This window comes from Chinchilla lanigera, unplaced genomic scaffold (assembly GCF_000276665.1).
Source record: "Chinchilla lanigera isolate Chin_1 unplaced genomic scaffold, ChiLan1.0 scaffold00016, whole genome shotgun sequence".
NCBI lineage: Eukaryota > Metazoa > Chordata > Mammalia > Rodentia > Chinchillidae > Chinchilla > Chinchilla lanigera.
Genome location: NW_004955417.1, coordinates 19,677,212 through 19,689,713, shown reverse-complemented (window position 1 = coordinate 19,689,713; position 12,502 = coordinate 19,677,212). Strand labels below are relative to the sequence as shown.

General features: G+C 34.2%; 1 protein-coding gene across 1 annotated transcript in view; it reads left to right on the top strand.

The window, feature by feature from the left end:
- Csmd3 (CUB and Sushi multiple domains 3) overlaps window positions 1-12,502 on the top strand; it is a 1,085,099-nt gene that overhangs the window by 436,077 nt on the left and 636,520 nt on the right. The window contains exon 9 of the mRNA XM_005381888.2: window positions 4,661-4,748. Within this exon, the coding sequence (XP_005381945.1) occupies window positions 4,661-4,748 (88 nt within the window). The remainder of the gene's footprint in view (window positions 1-4,660; window positions 4,749-12,502) is intronic.

Below are 12,502 nucleotides of genomic sequence, written 5' to 3'. Positions count from 1 at the left end.
ACATTAAAAAGCAACCAATTCTTTTATTGACCTGGCTAGAAGTGAGAATAATCATGGAGGATGTAAGGCACAGACTTGCTAGTTCCCCTTTCTCCACAATGGCATCTTTATAGTTTAAGAAATGAATTAATAAGAGATTCAAGAAGCTCCAAGAATGTAGATTGGTAGAGTTCGGCTGCTTAAATGGATAATTCAAATAATTTTTTCAGTTTTAATGCCTGAACTTTAGATTCTTTATTTATTCTTTCTCGTTAAAAGTCATAGGTTTGTAAACATAATCTCAAAAGTCCTAGTGTCTAGAAAGGAAAAAAAAATGATTTTTCTAAATCAAGAAGACATTAAAAATAAAATATTATCTTATATAATATATTTTATATTTTTAAAATATTGAACTTAATGGGTAGGAGTCCTCCCAATGTACATAATCTCAAAAGTCCTAGTGTCTAGAAAGGAAAAAAAAATGATTTTTCTAAATCAAGAAGACATTAAAAATAAAATATTATCTTATATAATATATTTTATATTTTTAAAATATTTAACTTAATGGGTAGGAGTCCTCCCAATGTACCTAATAACACTTTGCAGAATATTAAAATGGAATTAATAAACTGTGGGACTCATAAATGCTCATGGTTTTTTTTCCTACTACAAATCTATTCTTTCATTCATTCATTCGTATGATCCATTCATTCCATAGTTCCTCCCTGCAAGCACCATGATAAAGTAAGAAAAATAAATGAGAGAATAAAATGTACATGAGCTCCCCGGGTCCAACTCTATTTGGAAGCTAAGTGAGTTAAAAGGTAGTTCTTTGCTCAGTACTAAGTTTGTTAGTATAAATTAACACACGATACCTATGATGTGTGAGTTCAAAATAAGATGCAGAAGGACTTACAAATAAGAATAATGTAAGTCTAATTTCTAAAATTTGAGACAACTGGAAGTTAAACAGCAGAAAGAGGTAATTTGGGGGTGAATTTTAGTCAGAATATAATTATTTTTGTCTTTAGACTAGATTATATGCTCTACAGAATCAGAAGTCTTAATAAAACATGATTATAATAACAATAATATATTTTGATGTTCCTTAATTTTACAGTACATTTTAAGGTAGAATATAATACAGTAAATCAAGACTCATGAAACATATAAACATATGTAATAAAGATAATTTAATATTTTAAAAAACGGAGAGCTTAGTTTTTAAAATACTATAAATTCTACTTTCTTTTGTTCTCTATTATGTGGGGAAGAAAAGATTTATATTTCTTCAATAATAGCAATAAAATATGCTTAAAGACCAAAGAAAAAAGCTCTTTCTATAGAATGCTTTCTTTGAGGTGCAGCCCCTTCTTCATATATTTTGATTTTAAAGAGAACTCATTCTTACTATGCTTCAAGTTAATATTCACATTTTAAAAAGTGAAAATGATGAATCTGTCCCATTGCCCAGGGGCATTATATAGTGAAAGCAGCTGTTCTAATGAACTAACTTCATTCAAATATTTTAACATCACCTTGCAGTGGAAAAAGATATCAATAAACAAAATAAAGATTGTACAGTTTGTTCATAATTTATTTTGTGAATTTGCACATTTACCACTAATAATTATTATATGCAGATAACATGCAGAAGCCCTCCTTTTGTCTGTACAGTTTAAATTGCCTCAGTTGAAAATGTCCCAAAACAGTGACTGACATGAGCACTTCTAAAGAGACAGAAAAAAAATGTGACATTTAAACTCACAAGAATTGGGATGCATTAGATAAAAATAGTGAAAATTCTAAGCATGCTGTATATTTTAAGGCATCATATTTCTAAGAATGTTTTGAGTTGTATATAGTAACATAGTTTCTGCTTTGTAAAGCTGTCTGGTCAGGGTAGGACTCCAAAGGTTGGCCTGGATTTAAAAGCAGACTCTGAAAGAAATTAGCAGGATGAACTGGAGCCATTTCTTGACCTCGCCATGCTTTATGTCCTCATTTGGAAGAGGTACATAAGAATTACATAAGAGTAACAGTAGTTGTGGGAAGCAAATCAAAATTTGTGTCAAAATTGGAGGTGTCAAGTACCATTCAAATTCACTTGGAAATATTTAACATAGTTCTACTTTTTGAGACTATAATGATGGTGACATGAAAAAATGCGTTTTCTGATTCTGTTTTCTGGCACTGTTTTTTCAAAGCACCATCCTATTACTCCTCATCTATGACATATCTTGTACTTTAATAAAGTAGTTAACCCTAGGTCGTGTCCCCCACTTCCTCAATTACAACTCACGTTAAAGGGATCATATTTTAATAGGAGATTCAATAATATTATTAAAATCTTTTCAATAGTTAGAAAAAGACTATCTTCAGATAAAAAATTCCTCTATTCATTGAAAACAGTACATCACTATGTGGTGTCATCAATCAAACAACTAGGATGTATTTATTCAAAAGTTACAATCCCTTTTATAGTATGGGTATATTAAAGTAATTTTATTTCCCTCCAATTGAGTATATCACTCTATTTAGAGGTTACTAAAGGAATGTGAAGCTAATAATTTATAATATCACAAAATAATTTTTAAATTAAACATGAAACTGTTCACATAAAAGATACCAAGTTAAATAAAAAGAGGAGATAAAATATTACTGTAAAAATAAGCGATTATCTTTTGGAAAAAGTAGGACATGAGTTGAATCTTCAAATGTTAGTTTGGGCTGAGATAACAAAAGAGAAAAAAATGAAAACGTGGAGATATAGAGAAAAAAAATTGCATATAAGGAACATACCTGCTCAGCACAATCATAGAATTACAAAATTACAAGCAGTTGGATGTGACTAATGTCACCAGGATCCATACTGGTGACAAGTGAGAAACACAACTGAGTGAAAATCTAGAGTCATTGGATATTTGAGCAGTTATAAAAATTATGATTGTGGAAGTTGAGATCTTCCTTCATATTCGAATTGGATTGGTGGTAGCTGATAAAGACATCACAAAAGTGTCAAAGGGATTCGGTTGAATTTGAGAACACATATCAGATGCCATTTGGAACTGTGGAAGATGAGCCTCTGGACCACTGAAGGACAAAAAACAATGCCTGGAAAACATGACAAAGACATACATAAGAAATAATTAGCAAAATGGTAGTTTTTGAAGCAAAAAGCAAAACTGGAATTATGTGTAGTTATGCAACAATGCTCTTAAATTAGTCCACTATAGTAGAATGAACGAACACAAAAGTGTACCCCCAAAGCCCAGAAAGGCTAAGTAGCATTACATAGAAATTTGGGGCCAAGAAAAGCGAAATATACCAGATGCTTTGAATCAATGAATATGAAATAAAGTTGGCAAGAAGCACATTGCTGGTAATATTTAGGAAAATAAGTTTATGTTTTTAGAAAAATAATTTTGGAATAATAAAAACGCATCCATTTTCTCATGTAACTGTGACAAGTACAGCTTAGCTAAGTCACGAGTCTTGAGACATCACCTGTTAGATGTCTTTTTTTGATAATCACCTTGGAAACAGCTAACAATATGAACGAAATGATCCAGAAATCCAGGAGTTCTCAACTTTGACTTTGTGTTAGAACCACCTTGAAAGTAATTTCAAACAAACAAATGAACAACATTAACAATAACAACAAAACCCCTGCTGCCCTGTGTCCTAGATTAGTCTAACTGCACTAGAATGTCCAAGGGCAGAATTAGCAATCTTTATTCTTTACAGGTCATTGCAGACCACAGTGTAGGACAAAAACCATTGGAATGGGTTAGGCTTTTTTTCCTCTGCCGTCTCTATTTAGATAATATTATTTCTTTAAAAAGAGCAAACAAATTGATAAAGAGCAAAACAATAGGAGTTATTCTCCAGTTTGCTATAAGATCTAATTTATAAAACAATATCTTTCAGATGCACCAGAAATATCAGGTTTAGGCATTTTCCAATTTTTGAAAATCTGTCTTGGTGATTAACTTGTGTAATGTGATGACATTCAGTGAAAGGATAAGTCTGTCACTTACTTAGTCTGCTGAAGAAACTACTGAAAATGTGCACAAAAGCTGAGGAGAAGATAGTTACAGATATTGCTTGAAGGGAAAGTCATTATTTTGCTTTTTAGAATTAAAATATAATCCAGTAGCATGTTCAGCAATTTATACCCTTGTTTATTGCTGGCAGACCACATTGCTTTGTTCTACACAAAATGCAGAGGTATCAGTAACTTTAAGCCCTTTCCATAGGATCAGATTTTTCAGTTGCAGATTTAAAAATGACAGAAAATCAAATGATGCTGTCATACCTTGAGATCATCTTGGCCATGGCAATACTTAGGGGAAACGCTGGCATTGGTACGCTGGAAATTTGTTACGCATTTTGTGTGCAATTAGATGCAAAGTGTTAGACGTTCATGTGTTAATATTCAGAATAGTAAAAATCATTGAAAGTGAACATCAAATTTTGGTTATGATAGATCCATAATTGGAAAAAAATACTTTTTACTTATTATTGATTTAAAAAGTTGTATTGCAACTTTCTACACTTGAACAGTAGTAACTATAACAAAAAAAGTACTGGAGATATATATACATATATATTTAAAGTTAATATCCTTGAATTTCTAATCACATATTTTGTTTCTTTTCTGTTTTTTCTTCATTTACAGTAAATGAGGGAGGAATTAAAACAGCTTCCAATTTATGCCCTGATCCAGGAGAACCAGAAAATGGGAAGAGAATTGGATCAGATTTTAGGTAATATTTGAATGATTTCATTATTTATCTTGTCAAATTTTAATTTAGTTTTAAAAGTTAAAAATATATAAAGGCCTATGAATTCAAATCTAGATTCTGTTGATATGTTATTATTATTAAAATACCAATATTTTGGGGCTGGGGATTTAACTCAGTGGCACGACACCTGCCTGGCAAGCGCAAGGTCTTGAGTTCAATTCCCAGTACCAGAAAAAAAAACAAAACAATAAAAAATAAAATAAAATAAAATACCAATATTTTAAAGTGGCCACCTAAAGAATGCACCAATTTCATGAGAACATTCCTTTGGAGAGTGAATGATTAATTGTTTGCTATAAAATACATGAAAATCAAGGTATTCTGATTCTGAGATTACATAAGCTCACATCCGGCTGCTTTCAAGTTATCCACTGTTGGGTAGGTTGTTCAGTATCATCTGCTCGAGGTCTTTTTCTGTAACAGGTAAGTAAAATTAACCACTTCCAAAAGTACGTTTCAAAGGTTACAATGCATGTGAAATCCTCTAGTCTATGTTCTATAAACAAATAATTAGCAACCAAGAAATGGGGCCCACACCTGTACTCTCAGCTATTCTGGAGGGTAAGGTAGGAGAGTTGGTCCCATGTGTGAGTCCAGCCTGGGCAACTTATTTAGAGCCTGTCTCAAAATAGAAAGAGGGAGGAACATGTAACTTGGTAGTACAGAGGTAACCTAACATGCAGGAGGCCCTGAGTTTGTCCTGCAGCACACACACACATATACACACATGCACACACACATGCATGTACACACAAATACTAACTCACACAAATGTTATTTGCACTTTTTAAAAATAAACTTACCATGAATATTAATTTTCTTTCCATAGTTTAGTATATTTAGTATCTATTTCATTATTTGGAAATTCAGTTTCCTGCAAAACCAGACAATCCATATATCATAGAAGCCGGGGGCTGGGGATTTAGCTCAGCGGCAAAAGCGCCTGCCTGGCAAGCGCAAGGTCGTGAGTTCAGTTCCCGGTACCGGAGAAAAAAAAAAAAAAACACATATATCATAGAAGCCATTAATTTAACTAACAAATAATACTTTTTAAGAATTTTAAAATTTTCTTAGTCCCCTAATTATAGCAGTTTGCAAATACAAAATAAAATGTTCTTTTAAGAACTAGGTACATAGCTCAGTAGTAAAAACTTTTGCCTAGATTGTACAAGGCCATAGATTTTGCCCAAACTATCACCAAAATAAAAGCACAAAAAATACAAACAAAAATTCCTATTAATATATTAAATGTCAATATATTTATACATACCTCCTTACACAGACATCTTCTGTACATTGAATTTTATTTTAAAATATCAGTAATACTTATAGTTACACACACCAAATGTTTACAGTACTTAAATCCTTATATGGTTTGTGTAAATTACAAACGGTACTCTAATGAATTTCCCTAGAAAGCAAAATATAGTTCTCAGAATATTTACCTGGAGAAAATTTGTCCCTGTGGGTCTTTGGCAAGACTTAAAGTTGGATTTTGCTATAAATATAATAGAATTCAATAGTGTTACTTCAGCATTAGTAAAATTATATTTTTCTAAAATATTTACGAAACTAATTTCTAAAATTAAAATAGATGTCACTTGAAGAAACACAGTAAAATGAAATTTAAAATGTCTCAGATTGATCGCTTCTTGGCCTTTTGGCTAAGATCAAGTGTAAAATGTCTCAGACCTGGTTGACCCCAATAAACTAAATCACTTAACTTAAATCAACTCTATCTCTTTCCTTCAATGATGCAATAAATAAAATGGTGTAGGAAATTTATGAAATGTCTTCTTTAGCAGTTACAAGATCTTCTAAGAACTTGTTATTTTATCCTCACTTTACAAATAAATAAACTGAAGCTCCAATTTTCCATCCAAAATTGTGATGGAAGTGGAATTTGAACTCAGGAGTCCAACACTAACTTATAATTGGTACAGCGTATTATAATTTAAAGTTAAACAAACTTCATCCAAGCTCTGTTCTTGACATAAACTATCTTGTCTTCTGAAATAGTTGGTTCCCACAGATCAAAAACTGGAAGTAATAATGCTTATCTTCCTGGTTGGGAAGATTACATGAGATAACGCCTGCATAGTAGTAATAAGAGAGCTGTGACAATATAAGCATTCATGAAAGGTTTCATGAGCAATGTATGTAGAATAATGAATATTGATATAGACTTGGACCCTCTGACAGTTATTTGTATGCTTCATAATATACACTTAAAATAATAGGATGTAATAGTAATCCAATTTCTTAAATTACATTGAAATGCAGTGAGTTTCAATTCATGCACATAATAATCACAGATGTATAAAAAAGTATGGTGAAGTAAAACATAAAACACCAAACAGGATTCTATGAGCTAGAATAAAGATCTAGTTAGGTTGGAATCATCCGAATTTCTGAAGTTGTATTCCTGTCAATATTGGAACACTTATCTGTGTCTAGCCTATGGGGAAGACAGCACGTTACATTTAGCAAGAATTTTGAGTTGTTTCAGGCAAATAAAAATCAGGGAAGCTTTATTATAGAGTGTAAAGGGAGAAATCACAGAATGAAGTTGAGGAAGTAAGGAGCAACCAGATCCCTTCTGCAGAGAAAGTAAATTGGCAGCTATTCAGTTTAATCTGGACTGGAGATATGTTTTGTTTTAACCGTACAATGTTTTTAAAAAATGGGAGTGAGCATTTAAAATGCAGGAGATTTCACACTCAACCTACCCACACACACACGCACGCGTGCACACTCACACACACACAGATATTTTTGATTCCCTTGGTATATTTGGCAACTTAAACCAATATACTTCCGCAGCAACATTTATAGAACAAAATGACAGCAGCTCTTCCTGGCTGAGCTGGCTTTGTCTGGTTTGCCATGGTTACCTCTAGGCTACACTCATTTAAGTCACCTTGTCACTCAAGCAGAAACATGAAAACAACACTCAGGATTTGGAGGCACATTTATTTTACATTGATGGACACTGATCAGGATCATTCCCAAAATATCAGGGCTTGAAGGCCCATGGCGGGAGGATTTTATGGCATCTGCAAAGGAAAGGCATAGAGATAGAAGAAGGGAAGATCATGGCAAAAGTTTGTGAAGAGTAAGCCCATTTAGTTTGGGCAAGGGAAGTAGAAATAGACTCCCTAAATAGACTCCCTCGGCTGTCCTTGATTGGTTTTTACGTTATACATCATAGCTACCAGCTGTGCAGTGCATGATTAGCTGTTTCCAAGAAACAGAAACAACTGGAACAGCAGCAAGAATTCTCACATGGACAACTAATAGACTGGCTGAAGGGCATTTTCTACTACAACCTAACTTTCTATGCTGGTAAATTGTTTTTAGTAAATGAACTACCGAAAAATCAAAATTTTAGAAGGCTACTGTGTAGTTTGGGTGAAAGTTGGTAAAGACTTAGACTGTGGTGATAACAGTGAAGTAGACAGACTTAAGATATCTTTTGAAGATAACGTTTTCAGTATCCAATGACAATTTGATATTCTGAATAAGAAACACAAAAGAATAAAGGATAATTCCCAGTTTGGGAGCAACATGTGATTAGATTAATAAGAACATTTAATAATGTGCAATTTAGAGATTTGAGGAGAAAATTTGAGAATTCAATTTTTACACTGCAAATTTCAGATGACTTGGATTTCTAAGTAGATATGATAAATTAGTTGATGAACATGACCAAAGCTCAAAGACATAAATGTATCATCTGCATGTAGACATTAGACTATTCCAGGCAACATGAGTAGATAATATCATGCATAATGTACAGCAAGACAAGAGAACCTATACATGAGCCCAAAATCTAGTACATGATTTGCTTAACTGACAGATCAAAGAGTTATCTTATGAGGAAACAGAGGAGTATAAGAATACCCAAGAAAGTGGTAGAGGCAAAACAAGAAATGCCTTTAAAGGAATGTTAGAGAACGTTGATTCCAGTGAAAAAAATTGAGTATGATGAGGACAGAGATTATTTCTTGAATTTGACAACACAAAAGTTGTGTTAGTCATTTTTCTCCTTGCTGGGACACAATACCTGACACCCACCATTTAAGAGAGGAGAGATTTAATTTAGCTCATGTTTTAAGGGGATTTAGTACTATGCCAAGGCAGGAAGATCATGGTAAAAGTTTGTGAAGAACAAGCCTATTTAGTTTGGGCAAGGGAACTAGACATACACTCCCTAAAGCACAACTCCATGGCCCACCCTGACTAGTGTGCTCCATTAATCCTCAGATTACCTCAAATTCAAATCTTAGTCAATTAAGTTGAAATTCCACACTTGCCACCACAAAGGTTGCTAGTAAGAATGAATTTATTGGAAGGATACAGTTTAAAAACATACTGAAATGAGCTAAAACATGAACAAAGACAGTTCAGAAAGATAACACGTTGAGGGCAAAAAGTTATATAAAGCAGGAGAATAAAGGGGTAGTTATATTGTCATTAGACGTTAAGAGCGGTTTTACTTTATGCATGCAAGCCACTGCAGCATAATTATTTGTTAATACAAATTATTCTGCAGCGTGGAATGTGTTAGTGATATGGGAAAAGATGGTATAGTAAAGGAAAATAGCGTAGGAAATCATGAACAAGACTCTCAGGTAGGTAGAGAGTAATTATTCTAATGTAACAAAAAGAAGTGGAAAGGAGAAACTGTTAGTCTTGCAGATATTTCTACAGGAAGGTGAGATGCTCAGTACCTTTAATTTGGTGAAACTTCATCCAACAAGTTTATCAAATGAAAATGCATTGGGGTGAATGGGATAGCAAGGTTAAGATGAAGAAAAATGGGAAACCGGTGTTAATAAGAGTGGGAGAGCAAGTTTAATATTGAAATGTTGTGTTGCCAAGGACTTTGAGTGCCCTTTTGAGATTGATGATAGTGAGTCTGACTAGTTTCATGATCCCAGGCACAAACATAGGAAAAGATGATTCAAAAGTATGATAAACCTAAGTGCATTTAGCAAATTACTCATAGTTGTTTCAAGCATACAGTTTAGAAACATAGATCTGGAGTGATGAAATCTTTAAGGATAGCTGTAATGTGGGGGCCTTTTAAGAGGAGAATGGCTTAAACTGGCTTTCAAAGTCACTTTCAGCGATAAGCATTTCACCAGGTCAAAGTAGACTCAAAGTTTTCAGAAGAGAAAAAACAATCTTAGCAGGTAGTTCAACAGAATAAACCAATAGTCATTCTCGTATGTCCTATGGGAATCATCTCAAAGGCTAATAAAATGAAAAGTAGTAAAGGAATAAATATGATCAAAAAGACAAATCACCTTACTATATTAATAATCTACTTTTAATTATGACTTGAACTAAAAGTTTACTCTTTTCTTGGGCCCTTATCATGTTAAAGGAGAGCTCAGTGAGGGTTGCTTAATGAATCACCACCTCCACCTAAGAAAATCAGATTGATTGATGAATTAAAGTTACAGTCTACCCCAGAAGTATTACAGGAAATCAAGGCAAGTTTCCCACTACCTTTGGGATACTCCAGCTCTTGGATACAGTGCCAAAAGCACAATCAGTGAATGAAAAATAATTATTAAGATTTACTACATTAAAATTAAAACTCGGGGCTGGGGATTTAACTCAGCAGCACAGTTCCTGCTTGGCAAGCACAAGGTTTTGAGTTTGATTCCCGGTAATGGAAAAAAAAAAAAAAAACACACACAAATAAAAGTAAAACTCCTTCCCTGCAAAAGGTACTGTGGTAGAAAGGAAGTAAAGCTCATAGGCTGGGAGAAATTAGTTACTTATCTGATAAAACATTTGTACCTAATAAGAAAAGAAAAAAAATACCTCTTAAAACATGATGTTAAGAAATAGAACTGATTACAAAATAGGCAGAGTGTGGAGGTCATGATTTATCTGTGCACATATATGGAATATTAATGATAGTGTATTCAACTCTTTCTCTACAGCACTGATTGCAAACATTTGTTATTTCATCATTCCACTGTGGTAGTAATGTCTGTGAGTTCAAGCACTATAGGGAGAGAGAAAAATTTCAAATGTTAAGAAACACCTATGTTTCAGCTGATTTCAGCACTTCTTCTTTTTTTTTTTTTTTTTTTTTGGTTTTTCTCCGGTACCAGGAACCGAACTCACGACCTTGCGCTTGCCAGGCAGGCGCTTTGCCGCTGAGCTAAATCCCCAGCCCCTGTTTCAGCTGATTAGCACAGTTCTTTATCTCTAATTTCATGGCTGTCATCCTAGTTCACCCTTCACCCATTTTCAGAAAATTGCAATGTCAGCTTCAGCAGCTGCAGGCTACGCCTCTTCACGTCTGTCTCTATGCTATAGCCACACCAAGCCTCCACAGAAGGTCTATAATGTGTTCTTCCAACTTAAATACTGGCAGAACTTTCCTGAGGACTCTTCACACTCAGACCACTCATTTTGACATTAATAGTGCCCCCAGTACCTCTAGTCTTGCAAAGTTTATCATCCTTCTATATTTTGTGTGCCAACAATTCACATTGTTTGCCTAGATATCAGATTTTCCCTGACTTCTTCACTTCTATTGTTTCATTCTCATGAAATGCCTCATCCCAGCATTTTTAACTATGTTATCCCACACATTCTGTGAGTACACACCTAGAATCATCATAAAACTTCTTACTTGTTTGTGTTAGTGAGCTCTTCCTACGTTGGGCCACAGTACCCAACACCTATAACTTAAAGAAGGAGATATTTAATTGAGCTCATTGTTTGGGGCATCTCAGTCCATCCTCAGCCAGCACCAAGGCAGGAGCACCATGCAGAAAGGTGTGGTGAGCAAAGGGGCTTAGTTCTTGGTGGCAGAGCAGAGTATGGGAACTGCCAGTGAACAATGGGTGGGGGACCACAAATCCTACCCCAGGCTGTGCCTCTGTTGCTCCCAAAGACACAACCAGGAGTGTACTCTTCTAAGCAGCTAGCTGTTTCTTAATTCAATGAAGTTAACATATCCGGATTAATGGTCACTTTTCCCAATCAGTGACAATCTGGCCTTAACTCCCATAGCACTATACATAACTTTACCATAGAATTTAGACTATGTTTTGCCTTTGAAAATCTTTTCTAAAGGTTAGAAGTGGAGAATTAGATACAGGGCTGTTTATCCTTGTTCATGCCTGACAAAGGGAGTTTGATAAGGTCAATGAATTGATTAAAACAGCAAAACTGTCTTTAGCATTTTTCTGTTAATTTCTCTGATCACTTGACTTGGTAGAAGGATGTCGAACTCATCATAAGATGAAATGACTTATAGGCAACTACTGGAAAGACATAAACATTCTTGTAAATCAGTATTTTTGTACTCACTGAAGGTATCTATGAGAAAGTCCTTGAAGAGCTAAGCTATCTTCCTTGCTCTATTTTGCTTAGCATCTGTGCTCTAATCTCTGAGGTGAGAGTCCCGGCAGCTGTGTTTTGAAGTCTTAAAAGCTTTGTTTCTAATTTGAAGAGGCTCTGGAACATAACAGGCTTTTAAAGAGAGATGTTCTGCCAAAGAAACATAAAATCTGGCAGCATTTTCTATGTTGAAAAATAAATTAAAAATTGAAATATCTCCTAAAATTACAACCAAATGTCTGTAAAAGCTCAACATGTAAGATCTTTATGGAGCCCACATTTTCCTTCTGGAAGAAGGGCTTTATCTCCTGCCTTCTCTGTCTGGGGCAGAACTCTGAGAA